Below are 20,921 nucleotides of genomic sequence, written 5' to 3'. Positions count from 1 at the left end.
GAGGAGACTGACCGAGCTGTGAGGATCATTTAAGGAAGGACTGAAGGAAATGGGGCTGTTCATCTTGGGGAACAAACGTGTGGGGTATGTGATAGCCTTCTTCCGTTATCCCACAGGACACACTAGGGTCTGGGGGACAGGCGGCGTAGCTGATTTTGCTGTATTGGAAGGAAACATCTTTCCAGAAACTACAAAGTAGCGGTTAAGAGCTCAGATTCAGACCTTAGGTCTGGATATATACCCGGGTCTTTACTTTGGCCTTGTGTCCTTAGGCCAGTAAGACTTCATGGCCTTATTTGTAAAGTGGGAATCATAACAGTGCAATTATACATGTCAAGTGATTTTCCCGGTGCCTGAGGCATAGTAAAAAACTAGTAAATGTTAGCTTCCTTTCTGATGAGCAGAGCTGCCTGAGAAGCGAAATGACCACACGTTATTCAACAGTTATTTCACCCTTATGTGGGCCAGACCCTGTTCACCGTACTGGGAGCTACAGCACAGAAAAAGTCAAACAAGATCACTTCTGTTTCGGAGAGTTCTTTCTTCTGACGACTCAGGGGATAATCAAGTAACAGATACACAAATAAGGGAATTTCACATAACAGTGTGTACAATGAAGACAATGGAATAAGATAATAGTGCGATTTTATTATTTTCTTCCTTGCAAGGGTAAAAATTTTATTTTTGAGGAACTCCATACTGCTCGTTTTCAAAGAGAGGCACATAAAGAGGCAAAAAATGTTATCCTCTCTTTATCCTAGAAATAAAGAACTGATAAAATTTCTTTTTAAATCACAACACTTGGAAGTTTAACACCAGCATCCAAAATGAACAAAAAAGGGGTAAAATAAAAGCATTTACTTTCTATTTCAGATTTGTTTTGGTTGGGCTGCTCCCCATGTGGTATTTCTATTTCTTCTTTCAATTCCTATTACCAAAACAGTAAAAACGAGGAAAAACATACATAGCCCTAGTTAGTGGTTGCTGAAACTGGGGAGGTTTGCTCTCTTGTCTTCTGTGCAGGCAGTCCCGGGAAAACTGGCTGACATTCTCGTTTTATACTTGTTTCATAAAGAATAATCGTAAACATTCCGATGTCTACAGCTTGGTTCTTTAGTCGTCCACTTGATCGCTTGGATGTCTCTTCGGTGTTGGTAAGGTGGTGGTCTGCTTTCTGCTTTATTTTTGGAATGGCCGTTAATTCTGTAGGTCACCTGCTGATGGCGAAGGCGCCCGCGGAGCCTGGTGGTGTTCCTCACCCCTGCTCTGCTGGGTGGCCAGAGCAGGGCTCTCAAGTGGCACTTCCCCTGCCTTGGCCGCTTTGCCATCTTGTGAAGGGGCATTAGGAGGACCCGGGCGACGTCAGTAGTCGCGATATGGCTTGTTTGGACCGTTGGCCGCTTGTCGATGCTCTTCAGCCTGTCCCACAGCCGGGGCAGGTCGTGGGCTAGGAGGCCTCCTCTGATACCTTGGAAGGTAAGTTGGATTTCGACGGACTGGTCCCTGGAGCTGCGCTCCCTCTGGAGCTCCATCCTTGCTCTCTCCCGTCTCACCTGCGTTACTGGGAGGTTCGTGGCACCTGCCGCAGTAGCCACGTCTGTAACGGCGCTGGCCGGCGGCATAAGGGCTCCCCGCTACGGGAGCTCCGTCTGGGCAGGTCGCCTTGGCTGCTTCAGCGCCCCTCTCGCCTGTCCCTTCCTCGCCCACACTGCGCAGGTGTTGCCGTCGGTCGTTATTGTTCTAGATGATGGCATTCTGATGTACATCTTCTCTGGTGTCATTCCGATTTATGAATCCATATGCATGTCTGACGTCGAACCATTTGACAGTGCCAACGACTTTGGTGGCGAGTTTTTCTCAGGGCCTTCACTGCCTGCTGGGGCTGAAGAGGTGGGGCCGCGGGGACGCAAGGATTTGCGGTGACAAGGGCGGAGGGGGCTGGGGCCTCAGCCTGGGATGTGTCACCGCCCACCGGGCTCTAGGCTGCATGGTCTTGGGGGACCGCCGGAGCCTGCGGGACGGTGACAGTGGCCTTGTCCGCCTCCCTCATGCCTCATCCTTTGCTCTTACGCGGGCGCCTGGGTGGCTGTTGGTCGGAGGGTAGCGCAGCTGGCTGTCGCGGCCGCCGTCTGGGCTCCGCGAGGCTGGGGCCATCTCAGGCACGGGCTGCGGCGCGCGGGGAGGGCTCTCGCAGCGGAGGCGGCTCGAGTTCTCAGACTGCCGCTCTTGGGAACAGTGTGATTTTGTTTTATTTTATTTTAAGTATATTTTATTATGTTGTTGCACTTGTCCCAATTTCTTTTCCCTTTGCTCCCCTCTGCCCAGTACCCGCCTTCCCTCCAGAAATCCCACCCCCCCTTATAGTTAATGTCCATGGGTCGTGCATGTAAGTTCTTTGGGTTCACCGTTTGCTGTATTATTCTTAACTTCCCCCTGTCTATTTTCTATCTACTAGTTAATGCTTCTTAATCCCTGCACCATTTCCCCATTTCTTCCCCTCCCCACCCCCAGCTGATAACCTTCCAAATGATCCCAATACCTCTGATTGTGGAGAACAGTGTGATTTTAAATGATGAGGAGGAAGAGTAGTGAAGTCAAGTCTTACTGAAAAGGTGACATTTGAGCCTAGTCATGAATGATAAGCTACTTATACAGTGACAATCCCAAGTCATGCAAAGCCCCAGAGGCCAGAGAAAAACAAACAAAAGCGTTTGTAGCCTAGTGAGCAGGGCGGAAAGTGGTTAGGAAATGGGGTCAAACCAGGTACACAGGAGCCAAATATACTGAGGCGGTTTAGCCATATCCAAGGGTTTGGATTTTATCCTGAAATTAATAGGGAGCTGTTAGTGATCCGATCTGATTCACATTTTTATTGTTTATGTTGTAGAGAATGGATTAAAGAGAAGGGAAGGGCAAAAATGGAAGTAGGCAGTTACAGTAGTCCAGGTGAGTGATGAAGGTCACCTTGAGTGAGTAACTTGTGATCACAAGGCCAGAAAATTACAGAGCCGATAAAATCCAAGCACCTTCTGGCTCTTTTCTACTTGGCACAAACATCTCAAGATTCTATGATTCTACAAATTTATTTGTATTGTTTTATGTGAATGTTTGAAAATCTTTTTCATCTCTGTCTCCCTTAGTTCTCATACCAGATTGTCAGCTCTTTGAGAACAAGATCTATTCTATTTTAAATTTCTGACAGCATGGACTCAAATAACCCCGTGCAAATGTTAATGTCACTGAAAGCAAGAATGCATTCTCGCCAACATTCTCCAGGCAACCCTTTCATGTAGCAACAGGTAGCAGTACATATAAATGTCAGTCATAGTGTCTTTGTCTTGGATTCTATTATTTTATTTTGTTTTGTAATTGCAAATGAAACTGTTCCTTTCCAAGATGCAGTAATCTTGATAGTGATAAAGTGGTGTTGGCTGCAATTTTTGTGATTCTGAATCTGCTTGTGATAATGCATAAATCATTATGATAACTAATGCTAAATAATGGATTCTACCTTGAATGGAATGGGAGTGCCTCAGGGCAAGGCTAGTACAACCCTGTTCTGCAGGTAGAGGTGTTGATTAGGAGCTTAAAATATCAGAGGCTGGACTGAGATGTCAGCCTTGGCACCTTTAATTTGTAATGCCATAAATAATCCTAGTGCTATGATCATGTTTAATTTTATATAGGTTGTTATTTTTTATACAAATCATTTGTATAAAAATGGGGTGGGGAGTGAGAGAAATGGTGAAGGTAAGAAAGAAAGAAAAAATAAAATTTGATAGTTACACGATCTTTTATCTGATTATTGGTTTTCAGACTTTCTGAAGACTTAAAGGATTATAAAGATGCGTTATTTTTAAAATTTGGTTTCTAATTACTTTTTGGCAATTTTAATGGATAATATAAATTAAGGGAATTGCAACTTAATATGCTAGTCACTGAGCTATATTTCTTAACTGTCTAATAAAGTTACTGAGTTCATTTAGCAATGTGAAATACCTAACAGTTCATCTAGTAGTACAAACAACTGTTTATTTGGTAGCTATATGTTACAAGATTCTCAATGTACCTAAAAGTAACGCATTTGAATAAATAGTAAGAACAAATGAATTCTAGTGTGCTTGAGACTAGGCTGGCTAATCACTGTTTTCCGATTAGATTATTTCACACTAACGGTGTGAAGTTGCCTCAGTAAGTCTGATATCCTCCTTTCTTATTCCTGGCATCTTCCTTTAAGTCACATGTTTCAGGGGCTACTCCATTTAAAAGGTTTTGGATAAGTTTATATGATTGGTAGATAAGATTAAATGACACCAGAAATCAGTCATCAGTAGAAGGCATTTATTTTTTTCAAGTAACGTTTACCAGGAACAGGGCCAGCTTCATGGGTGTGTGATCGGTGCAGTTGCACAAGGCCCTGCTTTTAAAAGGGCCCCTGGCTTAGTTGGGTCCTGTACTTGGTTTAATGTTCTGCTGGTACTATCTTGAAATAATTTATTTTTTAAATAGGGGGACTTGAATTTTTATTTTGTACTGGCCCTGATATACATATTATATCCCAAACAAACTAACTGACTGGCATTCTGCATAATTCAGGCTGATGCACAATTAGCCTATCTGGAATAGCAGAGGTTAAAAGTAAGAGATAAGGCAAAAGGCAAATTCAGGTCTTCTGAGAACAGTCAGGTTGTATGAAATAAGATCAAGCAAAAATCCAAACTCCTTTCCATGACCCGTAAGACTTGGTTAATCTAGACCCTGCCTACTTCTCTAATTTTATCCCCAGTCTGTCTCTGCATTCACCATGCTCCAGCCACACTTCTTGCTGTGCTGTAAACAACCCAGATTTATTTTGTGGCCTTGAGGCCTTTTCTCTGCCTGGAATACTTTGTCCCTCAGTTTTTCTCCTGGCTGACCTATTATTTGGATCTTGGCTGAAACACCACTACTCCATCCAAATTAGCACTCCCCTGTCCAGTCAAATTTGATCACATCACCTTTTGGTATCTGGAAGTTAGTTCATTTTGCTCTTTCCTTTTTTTATTGTTTTTATTGACTGGAATGTCAATACCGTAAAAGCAGGGACCTTGTATTGTTCAGCACAGTAACTCAAGTACTTGGCGTAGTGCCTCCCTGTGATTGTACTGAGTAAATGTCTGGTGGATGAGTTCATGAATAGAGCGAGAAGAAGGGAGTCAGATAGTCTAAGGAAACTTCTGAGAACAGTGAGCTGTTGCTCTGATGAAGCTCTCGGGTTTCAAAAAGTCTAGGGCTCCTTTGAAGCCTTCTGATGTTTCCCACGGGACTGGGCTGTGTGTTACAGGCAGATGCTTTGCATCCACCCCCAGACAAATGAGCAGCATTCCTGAACTGTTTAGATTCCTTAAAGGAAAAAGTGCATCCGTGGCTGGAAAATTGCCTTTGGGTACAGAATAAAGGATATAGTAAAAGAACCCTTTGATCTTTTATAACTTGCTTCCTTGAAACTTTAGAGTCATTTAAAAAAAAAAAAGGTCAATTAAGTAAAATCTAGCTCAGAGGAGGGAGTTATTCCTGATTTTTGCCAGTGTTCTTAAAAACTGTAGGATTATATAAATAGCTAATGCTATCTTGAAGAATCTCTGATGTGATAAAATATATACAAGCTGTCAGTTTCTAAACATTGTTATTTTTTGTCTCCTCAAATATGATATAATTCGGAGTCTATAAGTCTTACTTTACAACAAGCAATATTTACATTTTTAATATTAGTTTCAGTGACTCTATAAATAGTAGGTATTCCTAATTTATCAATCACAGGATCCACACAGATTATTTATGGGGTACCAGCAGCTCATGCCCTCATCCTCTCTTGAAATGACTTTAATGTAAAATATCACTACACAAGTACTTTTTTTTTTTTTTTTCCTCTCCTCAAATTCCCCCCAAAGACCTGACTTTAGTCTACCCCATTCCATTCATGGACCAGACTGATCTTAGAAGTTTTAAAAAGAAATTTAAGAAGAAAATCTTCCCCTCCTGGGGAAAAAAATTCTTGGGGACTTGTAGTTTATTAAACTCAGAATAGAGGTTTTTTCTTTTAAATTTTGATTTTTTTAATGTAAAGTTTTACTTTTTTTCCCCAAGGGGGCGTACTCTGCTTCAGTCACCTCCCTCCTCCCTTCTATTTTTCTTTTTATCGAATTTATCGGTGTGACACTGGGTAACAAAATTGACAGGTTTCAGGTGCACAATTCCATGAGACATCATCTGTACACTGTATTGTGTATTCATACCACTCCAAGTCAAGTCTCTGTCCATCAGCATTTAAATTTTATCTATCAGTAAAATCTTTGATTTTTTATTTATCAACAAATTTTTATTTTAGAGCAAAAAAGAACCTTTACGGGTCATTTTATTAATGATCTTGTCATTCTATACATGAAACTGGGCAGCAAAGTCACATGGCTTACTGGGCAGCAGAAATGGAACTCAAACTCGGATATCTTAACTTTGAGACCCGGGCTCCTCCTGATGCAATGTACTGTCCTTTCTTTCTTTTTTTATTTATTTATTTTTTTTTTTTTTATTTTTAAGGAAAAGAGGGAACAGGGTTGGACAGTAGAGGAAACTCCCAGACTGACTGGAGAGCCAGTAGGAGCAAAGGAATGGGGAAGGAAAAGGGGAAAGGAAGGGGGACTGGAAACTCCTGATCACCCACATGGGCTGTAGGAATCTCCTCTATTTCCTTTTTTTTTAAATGAAAGGTGACTGTTTATTACTGGAGAAGAGAAAAATGTATACAGAAAGTTCAGATTCTTTTTCCTAATGTGCTACTTTTGTAATAAAGTTCCAGATATCAACTTCGAAGGTGTTTACAAGGGTAAATTTTTTTTAAACATGTGACCATTTACTGTATGGTGGATATATTTTTAAAAATAGAAATCATGTACTTAAACTAAATAAATTCTTATAGTTTCCAAGAAGCTTCGAATATTGTATTAACAGAAGACGATATATTTCACTGCAAAATATTATAAAACTGACCCAGTTTTGTGGCTCTAAATGTTTAATTACTTGATTTGAACAAATCAGTGAATTTAAAAAACTCAATAGAAATATCAAGACAGGCCTGGCTTTAAGATTTTTTTTTTTTTTTTTTTGGTATTTGATTCATTCTTTCATATCATCTCTAATTAGCTGATACACATAAATGACTACTGTAGAAGTCTGGATATCCATCCACACAAATAAAGGAATGATGTTTATTGTCAAGGCATTATACACTCCACGGGCAGAACCTGGGGTAATGCAGAATTTATTTTCACGCTCAAATGCTTTAAATTTGTGTGTGCGTTCCGAGATCAGAAGGTCCACATCTAACTGCCACTGCACCAGGGCTAAGCTGGCCGTATCGCCCCATGGAATAACTCGCTGTCCGTGGATCACACCACTTCTGAACCACCCAACTGTCACAGCGTTCTCTTCTGGATAATTCAGAGTCTCATCGAAGTCTCCTCTCACAATGAGAACATCACCAGCCATAGGCTTCGGGTGGTCACAACTCTTTCTGGTGCAAAGATTCCAGTGCAGAGAATGTGCTGAATCGTTCCTGGTGACAGCAGTTTTTTTAACTTAGCCAGCAAACTTGCACTGGTGTGGGACGGGCTGGTCTCCTGATTCCAACACCAACATCCTGTCACCGGGCTCCACAAATGCACTCTCAAATATGAAGCCAGTGGCAAAGAGATTTTCAAAGCTTTTTTATTTTTTTTTTAAACAATAATTTCAGATGAAATTAACATTAAATACTGGAATTAGTGTATTCCAGTCTTCCATTTATTCATTAACATTGTGAGTTTATACTGTTTGTAAACCCTTAGTGGGCTATTTTGAGAACAAGAAGGTCAAACCGCCATTTTTAACTGGGAATCAGATTTTTTTTTAAATTTAACTTTATTAAGGTATAATTGAATTATAATAAGCAACACATATTTAAAGTGAAACAATCTGGTAAGTATTGACACGTGGATTCATTTGTAAAACCATCACTGTTGCCTACTATACCTGTGAAGAAACAGGCTTGGAGAAGCCTAGCAGGTCCTGTTGGGATCCAGGTGTATCTGAGGTCAAGATCCATGCTCTGGGTTCTGCAGCCCAAATTCTGGCTGGGAAAACAACCATTGACTGCTTCTTATTTGTGTGTGGAGAGTACACAATCTCTCTGACTCTAGCAACTGATTTCTTTAATAAGAGGATTGTGCTAAATGATCCTAACATCTTTTTTAGCTTTAAGTTTGTATATTTCATTCATATTTCTTATGCAGAGATGGTAAATCTCTGTTCAAATATTTTTTAATTAAATGCAACCACTATTCTTTGTAATTTTCATAGTGGAGCTATAAGAGACATTAAAATAAAATTTTTCTTTTAATAGGAAAATATTGAAGAAACTGTGGAGTAATATGAGTCAAAGTAATCTAGGATCTGTAAGAAGTCCCTCAAAATAGTTGGTAAGGCAGTAGGAATTTCTATTTTCTCCAACAGTGCATAGTATAATTATTTTGCAGGCATTCTGACTATAAACTTCCTATCCTTGTGCTCACAAGAGACATTTTCCTCAGTCTTTTGTTATTATGTGCTTTTTTAGCTTACTCATGGTAGAAGCTCTAATATTACCTGAAGCTTACCTGTAGTCTTCACTTCTGTCAGAAAATGCAGATTTCATGTAGATGTAGATGTTGATAATAATATAGTTATATTCCTATACCTATACCTATCTATCTTCAAACTATCTTTACATTTCTCAGTTAACTATGAGCAATGACTAAAATGACATAGCCCAAAATAATTGAAAATATATCTAACATCTACACAGGCACAGATTGTTTATGTGCCAAGTGTATGTAATGTTTTAATATAAAGTTTAAAGCAAATCTGACAGTTCTGAGACATGATTATTTGTTTTCTGCTTCCCCAATCTTAGGAAAAGATGAATTTGTAGACTCTTCATCAAGATCTTCACTTACACGGCTGTTAAATGCAAGGCTACTGTGGTGAAACCATGAATAAGAATACATGTGCTGCAGTACCATCTGGTCTACTTGAAAAGTAATTGTTAAATTAACTTTAGTATGTTTTGAACTGTAACAGTTTGAAATGTGTAAAATATTAATGAATATTTGGTACAAAGTTTTATACAGCTAACAACCTGTGGCCTAGGATAACAGTAATGAGAAGTTGATCAATAATCACCTTTCAATGTAAATCAATATAAAGGGCAAATTCTGCATTCTCTTAGAATTATTTTTAGAGATTGCTTTATAAAAACTGATCTAATTTTTTGAATATCTAAAATGTGTTTATAATTTCAGTATAAAATAACGTAACATTAATTTTTCTGAGTAACAACCACCCCGAAGTGTCTTAAAAATGCAAGCTTTTATGATTTGTCATGATTTTGTGATTAACTCTTATGGTCTGCACTAAATGATGTAGGATGGCCCCATTCACGTGTTCTGGGGCCTCCCCTGGGAAGGCTGGATGACTGAGGTCTCTTTCGACTGATCTTTCGTCTTCCAGGAGGCTAGCTCAGGCTTTTTTCTGTGGTGGTGGAATGGTTTTCAGGAGGAAGCACAAGTCTCTGTCAAATGTCTGTTTTCCTCACATTTGCTGATATGCCATTGGCTGAAGCAATTAAAGTAGTCAAGTCCAAATTCAAGTGGTAGAGATAGAGACTTTTTAATGGAAGGAACAGTTGAGCCGCTTTCCAGGAGGCGTGCAGACAGGGATGAGAAGAATTGCTAGCCATTTTGCAATATGTAACACACATATAACAAGAGAAGTCTTGCTTTCATTCTTGCCCTTCGCTCTGTGACCTCAGTCCTCCCATCGATAACCCATTTTATTCTTGGTTTGTTTTCAATGTTTCTTTTTGCATAAGTAAACATATACATATAAATATACATAGATGTTATATATGTGTATATGCACACATAATTACATATCTTTATTCTCAAAGCGATTTATTCTGTGCAAGGTTCCACTCTACAGTAGACATCGAGTCTTGCTTGCACAGTAAACAAGTGTATACCAGCCCTTTGACTCAGGTTCACAGGTCTTCCCTTGAGAGGGGTGTCAGGCCATTTAAACTCACGGTATCTTTCCTTGATGCATCGTCCTGGGAGCACTGGAAGGGTCCCAGTCTCCAAGGGCACCAGCCAGGCCTAGCTGTGTCATGTGCAAAGAGCTCCATGTCTTGGTGCTAACCAGTTTTACTCTCTGGGACAGCACAGAGATCTTTTCCACTACTCAGGGCAAATCAGGCCCATAAGAAAGTCATAGGAGTAAGGTAAGCTTCCCAAAACACCGAAGCTCTAGCTCCCAGGCTGCACTTGCCAGCTTATTCCTAACAAAAAGGTAGCATATTATATGGACTGTTTTGACCTTGCCTTTTTTTAACTTAAAATTATATCCTGATGATCACTTCATATCAAATTTATAAAGATCTTCCTTGTATCTTGTTATACTGTGTAGTATTTTATCATGTGGATGTACAATAGTTTATTCAGCCAGTGTTTTATTGATGGACATTTGCATTTATGCCAAAATGAATAACCTAGTATCAAGTCACTCATATATTTTTGCCAGAGTATCTTTGGTATAGATTCCAAGAAATGGTATTGCTTAATTAGAGGGTAAGTTTAGAGGTTACCAAATCCCCTTTTTAGGGGTTATACCATTTTGCATTCCACCAACAATGTACAGGACTATCTCTTTTCCCACAGCCTTGTCATCAGAGTGTATTATCAAAGTTTTACATTTATGTTCATTTGATAGGTGAATAGCATTAGCCCAGCCTAGTTTTTACTTGTAATTTTTTATTATGATTAAAGTTGAGTAGCAGAATTATTTTTAATAGTAAAAAAAAAAAAAAAAAGTAATATGAATTCTTAACAATAGGGGAATTTAAAAATAGGACCCTCACAGCACTACTGTGTTGACAATAGATACCCTATTCAGATTAGAAAAAGAGGGGTCCTTTACTGAAACAAAAATATGTGCTGGAGATTATGTGTGTCCCCATTAATGGAAACTCACATTTACAGATTACTGGAGGTGCCTAATGAGATGCCTTTGTCCTCTCTTTTATCTCTTCCACTTGTAGGCTTCCTTCCCTTATGCCCTTATCACCTAATATCCCATCAAAAATGGGTCAAAGTTCTGAAATCCACGGCAGTAGAACATTTTGGACTCAGTCCTTTCCTTTTTTGGCTACTAATAGATAGGCCTTCTGACTAGAGCCGAATTTAGTGTAATGCAACCCTAAATGATGTTATAAATGCTACATGGAATGGTATAACATATGTGTATTATTCAGCACAATACCCAGTACATAATAGATAAGCAGGCAACCCTAAGCCTTATTTCAAACTTTATTAGTCAGTAAAAGTAAATGGTCTGACCAGAGTGTTCAAAAATGTAACTTTCACAGAATTCTTTTGACAGATTTTTCTTTTCTAACAGTATTGCTCTTATGTCTGACAGAACCTGCAGCTGGAGCAAGTGCTTATACCAGAAAGATACTCTTTCCAAATTAAAAAGATAAACTTTTTTTTTCTTGCAACTCAAATGGAGGTTATATTTATATTGTTTTAAAAGGCCATGTACCTGTCTTTTAAAGTCACTTACCTAACTCATTAAAATATTTAGTATTGAAATTCTTCTGTGGAGTCTAAAAATCATTAAAAGCAAATCTTTTTAGTCACCTCTAATAAATTTAAAATTTTATCTCAATAATATTCTAAAAGTATTTTTCTTCTCCAAAGAAATAAGCATTATTGCTATAATTTCTTTTATAGATTGATTGTTTTGTAGAGAAAATTAAAAATACAGGTAAGAAAATCCATTTGATAGCTTTTGTTTCACCGCAGTTTTTAAAATGTAGTTGCTAATATGTACTGAGTACTCTGAGTTATCTAGATCTAAGAATTTGATTGAACAAGCAGTTTAAAGAAAAAGTAGGATCTCTGGGCTAACCTGTGAGTGCTTATTTACTTTATCTTAGGGATCCTGCCTTTCAAATGATTACAGTTACCAAGGAAATAGGCCTTGGTCTGAAGATCCTGGGAGGAATTAACCGGAACGAAGGTCCCTTTGTGTATATTCAGGAAATTGTTCCTGGCGGAGACTGTTATAAGGTAAAAATGAAGAAAACAAAACAAAAAACCTTTCACCAGAAAAACAAAACCACTAGTGACGAGGTTTATTTTTGTAGTTCCTCAGTATGTTTTTAGCATTAGTTCAGGGCCCACCGTGACCATTTCTCAGTGAAAGGTACAAAGGAACTGGAAAATAGACTTTTACCCTCAAGGACCTTTAACCTAAGAAATGAATATGAAATAAATATGAAAATAACAGATTTAAGGTTCCAACTTAAGGTTTTATTTTTTACATTATAAGCTGTTCAACTCTTATCTTGTTTTTGGTTGAGAGAAATTATATTTGGAGACATGTTATCTATCCACTGCCTTGAGTTTGGAATAAGTTGGATCACTTGAATTATATTCTTTTAGATTCTCCCAAATGCAAAACAAAATAAAAACACTCAGAAATAAAATTCATTCATTTCTGAATTTATAGTAATTCTTGTTGAGTTTGTTAATTATATCACTAATTAGCTGCCCACATGAGAAATTAGATTTAGAATTAAGACTAGAAAATATCCTTTTTAGCAATTATTGGGCTGGCCAAAATGTTTGTTTGCTTTTTTCAGAAAGATGGCTCTAGCAGCTCTTAGTTGTCTTTAACTTCATTTGAAATAATTTTGTTAGATTGTATTGTGACAGCTGTCATATCAGTGTGCATTTCTTTAAAAACACTTATCAGAATTGGTGAATATTTGTGTAGCCATTTTAATATTGAAGACGGAAGAAAATATGCAACATTTTTGGCATATTATGCTTTGTTATTTCAAGAAAAGTAAAAATGCAACTGAAACACATACAAAAAAGTTGTATACTGCTTATGGAGAAGGTGATCAAACCTGTCTAAAGTGGTTGCAAAGTTTTGTGCTGACGACTTCTCACTTGGACGATGCTCCACGGTCAGGTAGACCAGTTGAAGTTGATAGTGATCAGATCGAGATATTAACTGAGAACAATCAGTGTTGTACCACATGGGAGATAGCAGAGATACTCAAAATAAAATTATTGGTGGAAATGAAAAATGTATCTTTAATTTTACAGAAAATACCATACAGACTTTGTGGCTAACCCAATGGAAAGTCTTACTTTCTTCCTCCATGTAAGAAATATATAAAGCATGAGTTCCTTTTCCCTCTGGCTGCTGGGAAGCTCAGATCCAAATCTGAAGCACAATCCCAGCAATTTAGTTGACACACTGATTACTATTTGCATTCTCATCTCTCTTGGACTTAATTGTCATTTTTGTTTTATTAATGTGATTGATTACATGTGTCTTTTACTGAACATTACCTCCTGTACTTTTTGGAAATATATAGAGTATAAAGAATTTAACATAGTATCAAGCTGCATAGTATGAGAAAGGATTCTCTTATCATTAGGTTTGTTCATACTGTTTTCTTATTCTACTTCTTTTGGTTGAATAAATAGCCCTACTCTTATCCCCATTCCTACCCAAAACACTTGTTTAGCAAGCAGTTTATCTATTCTACTGTATTTTTTTCTTTGTTAGGAAAAACATTAGTTTTAGTAATAACTTCCAAAATAATAGAAATGATTTTGTTTCAGGCTTGTTGAGATAATAAGGTATCTTCCAAATACATGATTTGTAAATATGCACAACAAGTTTGCAATATTATAAAAATATAAACTTTTGGCTATTGAGTTTAAATTGTTAACCAGATAAGAACATATTTAAATGATAAACTTAAATTCAAACAAAAATGAAATTTTTCTTTTAAGAATTGAAATCTTTAGTATTCAGTTTTGAAGCTGAGATGTGTGTGTGTGTGTTCAGTATAGCTACGGTATTTCTTAAACCACTTGATATAATGTAATAATAGATTACAGTACCTAAAAAGTGATAAGATTTTGCTTTTAAGACAAGTATCAATTTGTGCTTTTATAGTCCATGACAAATATTTGTAATTAAAGTAATAAATTGATGGCAGTGGTGAATGATTCTTAATCAACGGTCAGTAATAGCAGACTAAGAAATTATATTCATAATATATACTTTCTCTTACTGGTTTTCTTAGAATTCCATTGCTTGAAAGGGTATGAAAAAGCAAAACCCTGTAATGAACTATTTTGTATATTTACCACTAGAGAGCAGCACAGAGTTATTAATGTTCTTTGACTATACCTGGTCTTGTCCAAGAGAACAGCCAGAATAAAGGTATAGACAGAGAATAAATAAGTTTACAGTACCTAACTTATCTGTGTGTACTTCCTTATGGTAGAGAGTTCTATGCATATTTACTCTGAAAATACAAAATGGGTGCTATTTTATTTTTTTTAAAGTTTTAATTATAATAGCATTTACTATGTTCTAAATACTGTGTTGGAATGTTAATAAACTCCTAATCTGCACAAAATTTCTGCATAGTAGGAGTATTCAGGCTATAAGGTTGTCCTTGTTAAGTGTTGAACTGAGCAACTGCTAATGTTTTTAAAATGCATATAAGCGCTTTGACTTCCTCTAATTTTAACATATTCAGAACTAACAATATAGGCAATATTGAGATTATAGATGGATTATATTCCATTTATATCCCTAAATTTCTTATGTTAGGGAAATATTGGAACTCAGAAGGAATCTTTAATGATGGTTAGCTGTTGCCACCACCCCCAGCTCCCCCACCTCCCCACCCCCGTACACACACACACAAATGTTTTTGACTGGCAAATACGAAATACAGTTCTGCTTCAGTAACCAAAATAGTGTGTTCCTTTGAAGAACATATTCAGAGTTCAAACTTGTGATATCTTGAAAACATATTTCTAGTTCAAGTAGGAGAGAAGATTATCCCAGCTTTAAGATCTAAAGGCAGCCTATAGGTTGAAAAGAAGTGTACTAGGTACAGAATTAAGGAAACATGAGAACTCTTAAGTCCCTTTTCATCTCCCTAGCTAGTCTGTATCAGTCTGGAGTCATCAGCGTTTGATCTTAGGCCTTTTTCTGGCCTAGCTACTCCTTCCAGCTTCATACCCATGTGTCCAGTTGCCTCGTCAACATTCCCACTTGGATCTCTTAAAAGCCGTCTCAAACTCAACCTATTTGTGATAAGACTCACAGTCACACCACACCATCATCTGCCCATCTCTTCCCAAACAAGCCCTCTTCCGGCGTTTCCAGTCTTGGCAGAGGACACCTTCTAGTTGCACAAAGTCAGAAAAACCTAACAGCATCCTCACTTCTACCTCTTCCTAACACCCATATCCAGTTCATTAGCACATACTGCGGATTTTTTACTCTCTCAGTATTTCTCGAACCCAGCAGTCTTCTTGATCTCCACTACCACCACCAGAGCTTAAACTGCCATCAGTTTTCATCAGACCTCACACTAGCGTTGTCTGCCTGTTTGCACATGCCTGTTTTCCTCCCAGCCTGTCTCACTAACATTAGTTGCCTACAAGGCTCTGTATTCAATAGAATGGGACCTCTGCTCATGACTTCTCTGGCTCTTCATCTTTATGCTTCCAGAGTGGCATTCTTTCAGCTCCTGGAGGGACCCAAGTTCTTTCTCATCTGTGCTGTTCTCTCTGACTGGGAACAGCCCCTCTCCCGCCACGTGATTTCTTATTACTTCCAGATATCAATTCAAAGACCACTTTCTAAGAAGTGGGTTCCTGCCCCCGCCCCCGCCCCCCAGTTTTTTTATTCCTGCATGTGCTCCAGGCTCCTGTTGCCTTCTCTCAGTTTGTAATCATAAACTGATATCTGTGAGAGTTTTATTAACTGAACCACAAGAGAGTATGTTTCCTAAGTGCAGAGATCCTACCTGAATAAAACTCTTAGCCCTCAGTGCGATGCCTGACACGTACTTACTGCTCAGCTAATATTTGTGAGTGAATGAGTGACGCCTTAGTCTGCCACGTTTCTGAGACTTGCTGATCTGTGTACCGTTTTACTGCCCCATCTGGGCCAACGCCAAGGTGCTTCCTCCTTGGCCCCTTGTGTCAGATTAGGATAACACTTTGAAGCTTTTTAATATTTTTAGTTTGTTTCTTTGTTTTTCTGCTAATAATATAAGGAAAGCAGGCAGGAATCGAATGCTTTTCTTCAAACCTGATACATTACAGTATTCCCTCACTTATTGTGGGTATTAACATTCTAGACCCTCTACGAAGTAGGAACCTTACATTTATTCTACACTCTTAAACCTACGTAACTTTAAAAACATATGTATACAGTACAGCAAAATCCCGTGACATAGCGAAAAATCTGTGATAAATAATTAAATATAATATTTTTTAAAAATCCCACAATACAGTAAGGCCATGATAAGTGAACTGTGATATAGAGAGAGACTACTGTATTATTATTTTCTCTCTCTGCAGTTGAGATGAGTCTTATAATCAATGTTATAATGTAATTGGCAGCATTTTTTCTCTTAATGATATTTACAATAATGGCCTATCTTATAATTGACATTTTAGATTTGATAAATTCAGGACTCTTTTTGCCAAACCCCATAGATATAAACAAAGATCACAAAAATATAGGTACTAATGGTTAGCCATCATTCTCAAAGGACTGAAGTAGGACATTTTTAACTTTCAGAGGAAGTCTGTGTTCAGAACATGCTGGGCATGTCATGGGAACTGGGATCAAGGCTTTTTAGACAGAAAGACTGAAGGCCTCTGGATGGAAAAGGGTAAAGAAACCAGTCCCATTGGTGGGGCTAAGGAATAGCAGCCAAGAGGATTCACTTTGCAATGTCACTCTCTGTCCTCCTTTGCCATTGTTATTTCTGCAAAGCCACCTTCATGTCCTCTGTTTCCTAGACCTGATTAGGTACCTGGCACTATGCCGGGGGAAACAACCATGAAAAGGACATGGTCTGGCCAACTGAGAATCAGCGGTACTTGTTTAGGAGTTGCTGAATTAATATGCTCTCATGTAGCGGTCCCCAACCTTTCTGGCACCAGGGACCAGTTTCGTGGAAGACAGTTTTTCCACCAGACCAGGGTGGGATGTGGGGAGACAGGAGGCCTGAGCTCAGGCCCAGGAGGGGGTGGGAGACAGAGGTGGAGCTCAGGTGGCATCCACAGGAGGGAGACTGGGGACCCCTGCTCTAATGAGAGGAAAAAGGGTATAAGGATAGTCAAAAATAAGGACAGTACAAAGTCAATGCAACAGTTTAGGCAATTAAAAGAGCTTTTGGAACAAAGAGAAAGGAATCATTAAGTAAATCTAGGGACTTGGGGAAAATTTACCGCCGAGATAATGTTTGATTTTGGCTGTGAAGTTCAAGTGAGAGTTCATCAGATAGCGAAGTGACAGGGTGGGTGGTGTCGTTCTAGGCAGAAATTAGTACGTGTAAAAGCATTAGTGTTTGAAGAACATTTTCTGAAAATAGAATGAAGAATATATATGCTGAGAAAGGCAGGTGGATGATGAGGCTAGAAAAAGTAGATTGCACATAGTTTGTTTTGCTGGGTTTGGGAAGTTAAGGAGTTTCAACTTTCCTACCAGTGGGCAAGCATCACAGGTTCTTCACTTGGGAGTAACAGGATTAAATTTGCTATCACTGTGAAAACTGCCCATAACACATCTGGGATTCTTATTCAACTGCCTTGTGTTTAACACCTAGAGTGTGCTGGGGTTTTATATGTTATTTAACTATGACATCAACCTTGTGTGATAGGTGTTTATCCCCACTTAACAGCTAAGAAAATGGAGTCTCACAGAGGTTAAACAACTCACTTAGAGTCTCATCAATAACTGGTGATGAAAGGAGGACACCTCCCGTTGACAGTTTATGGCACTGTGGGAAAGGATCCAAAGGCTTGCAGGAGAAGCCCTTAGTATTTAGGAATAATGAGTTAGTTAAATCCATCAGACAGTATAGATGGTTTCTGATAAGGGAACGTGTTATTCAGAAAATGATCTAATAGTCTTTACACTCTGAAATGAACAGTGTTGATAGTTTATAATAGGAGTATTCAAGTAGTCGGGAATACATTATTATTTCAACATCTTTATAAATGTCAGCCTGAAGATTTTAGACTCTGAACCTGGGCACGTGAAAGTGCTTGGCACCTTGCCTATCATGTTGTATAGTTAGTTGCTCAGTAACTGCTGAATCAGAATCTAGACAGTGTGGAAGAGGCCTCTGAAGTTAGAATCTTCACATATACATTAATCCATCTGGGGCAGAATTCACTGGTTTTGAATGCCAGACTTTTACAGAAATAGCTTTGTTTTAGTTTGCAGGTTCTGACTTTTAAACAGGTTCAGAAATTCACATGATCAGCTAAGATTTTATTCTAGGAAACAAAGAAAGAAAGAAAAAAACCACTGCTGTGAATACTTTTTAGAAACATCATATATATATAAATACAGAAGCCATAGTCGGAAGGCAGTGTTTTTCCTCCCTTCTCTGACTCCTATCCTGCTTGAACATGCTACTTAAATACATCAATGTACTTTAATATAAGGTATGTTAAACTGCCCTTATGAGAGCCTTTCCCTCTGCATGGCTGACACTGGTCACACAGCCTGAGAAGACAATGTGGGAGGTCATAGGTCAGCCTAAACCCTGCTGCCTGCTTCTGTTTTCTGTAGCCTTTCCATCTGCAACCCTGACAACCGACTGTGATTTCTCTAAGATACACAGATACAGGAGCTGCCTCAGACACTTCAGAATTTAGTGATATGCTTTTTTTGTGGAGGAGATTGTGTGCCTCCCCATCCCCTACCTTCTCTTTCTCTCATTGTTTATGAACAGTTAGCTAGCAAGTCAGAGAGCTCACTCTGGAATTCAGGTCCATCTGGCTGCCCAGCCATGTGCTCTTTCCACTTCACCCATGCCTCTGCAAGCTCCTGCCCCAAGGAAAGACACTTGAGTGGCCATCTGACGTAGAGTCGTCATTGTAGAATTCCCTCTTTTCAAGAAAGTTTACTGGAAGGAACTGTAATTCCAAGAATTAGCACGAAGTAACTTAATATTTAATACCTATCACCTCGTTTCTAAGTGGACCTTTCTTTCCTTGTCAGTGACTTTTATTTACTTACTTTTTAAAAAGATTTTATTTATTTTTAGAGAGAGGTGAAGGGAGGGAGAAAAAGAGGGAGAGAAATATCAATGTGTGGTTCCCTCTCGTGTGCCCCCAACCCGAGGACCTGGCCTGCAACCCAGGCATGTGCCCTGACTGGGAATTAAACAAGCGACCCTTTGGTTCACAGGCTGGTGTTCAATCCACTGAGCCATACCAGCCAGGGTATCAGTGACTTTTAAATGGTTTGCTCCAATGAAGCAACGCTTTCTTTATTTTTCCCTTTGTCCCCCTAAATTGTTCCAGGCTTTAGGATACAGGTCTATGAGGGGGGACCCCAAAAACCAGAATTTATTTATAAAATATTCTTATGTTTTTAAACTTCAGTCATCTTCAACATATTCTCCATTTGATGCGATACACCTATCAAGACATTTTTTCCACTGTTCAGAACAGTTTTGGAATGCATTGATTTTGATACCTTTTAGTGCTTATGCCATTTTTGTTTCACCTCTTCTACATCAGCAAAACATTTCTCTTTGAGGACTGTTTTCATCTGGGGAAACAAAAGTCGCCCAAGGTGAGATCAGGTGAACAGGGAGGGTAAGACATGGGGGTCATGCTATTTTTGTCTAAAACTGCTGAACACTCAGTGCAGTGTGGGCAGGTGCACTTGTAAGTCACTCGTCAGGAAATGGGCAAATGAATTGAATCTTCAAAAAAAAAAAAAAAATCACTGAAGCTGAACGCAGCCTCTCACAACAACGCCATTTGGTACACTGATACAGATGGGTTCCTGGAGCTCACACCCGGTAGGGGAAGCCTGTACTACAAGGGGCCTGCCCTTCAGAAGATAATTCTAATTTTTTTGGATCCCCTCTTCTGTATATGGATTTAACAGTAACATCTATTTAATTTTATTAGTTAATTTATTTTAAAATTAGATTAAAAATTCTCTGTTTGACCTCTACTTTGGATACCAGATTTGGAATATAGAACCAAAATATGATTTAGCTAGTCAGACCCATAGTTGGGCAAATTACATGAGCTTTCTTTTTATTTGGGGGTGGGGGGGGCGGAGAATTTATATTCTTTTTTATAGGGTAATATTTGATGCATACAAAAGGATATTGGAAAATATATCTAACTTATGAAGCATAATAAGAAAATGGATACCTGTGGATCTACTTAAGAGTTCACCACTTGACTTACGAAGTAGAAAATTCAAGTACTATTGAGGCTTCCTGTGTGCCTTCTCCAGATTATATTCTCCACCCTTCCTCCCAGAAATAAGCACTGCAGAATGTTTTTATCCTTCCCTAACTTTTCTTGGTCTTATTTTTTTTTTGCCTATGGCCAAAAGGTGGTTCTTCTTGTTTGTTATCATTTCACCTTAACCTTGAATGAGTGAATGGCTGTCCCCAAACTCAAATTAAGCATATTAAATTGCATGCTAATGTACATAAGTGTCTAAGTATACTCTGTGTATACTTGATTTAAATGCATGTGTAACCAAACTCTGTAATATGATTTGGGCCCAGCAATATGGACCTGTGTTTGTAAAATCTTACAAAATCAGCTCTTTCATTTTACTGAACATGTGGAATCCGTATTATAAATACTTTCTCCATGTTGCTTAGACTTCCCAGCATTACTACTGTGTCTTACTCCCCATACATTAATCAGATAGGAGAAAAAAATCATCTGTTAATATAGCAGTTGTGTGTTATGATC

General features: G+C 38.5%; 1 protein-coding gene and 2 pseudogenes across 1 annotated transcript in view; 1 reads left to right on the top strand and 2 right to left on the bottom strand.

The window, feature by feature from the left end:
- Positions 1-20,921, top strand: part of STXBP4 (syntaxin binding protein 4) — a 130,784-nt gene that overhangs the window by 515 nt on the left and 109,348 nt on the right. Inside the window, exons 2-4 of the mRNA XM_090257359.1 lie at positions 8,417-8,492; positions 8,966-9,090; positions 12,047-12,179. Of these exons, the coding sequence (XP_090113485.1) occupies positions 9,020-9,090; positions 12,047-12,179 (204 nt within the window). The 5' untranslated portion in view covers positions 8,417-8,492; positions 8,966-9,019. The remainder of the gene's footprint in view (positions 1-8,416; positions 8,493-8,965; positions 9,091-12,046; positions 12,180-20,921) is intronic.
- LOC149998219 (Y-box-binding protein 3 pseudogene) lies at positions 821-2,113 on the bottom strand (annotated as a pseudogene).
- On the bottom strand, positions 2,067-7,674 carry LOC149998218 (vacuolar protein sorting-associated protein 29 pseudogene; annotated as a pseudogene).

The sequence above is a fragment of the Furipterus horrens genome, unplaced genomic scaffold, assembly GCF_987537825.1.
Source record: "Furipterus horrens unplaced genomic scaffold, mFurHor1.1.pri manual_scaffold_11, whole genome shotgun sequence".
In the NCBI taxonomy this organism is placed as follows: domain Eukaryota; kingdom Metazoa; phylum Chordata; class Mammalia; order Chiroptera; family Furipteridae; genus Furipterus; species Furipterus horrens.
Note: the sequence above shows the minus strand (reverse complement) of the source record. Positions and strands in the feature narration are given on the sequence as shown.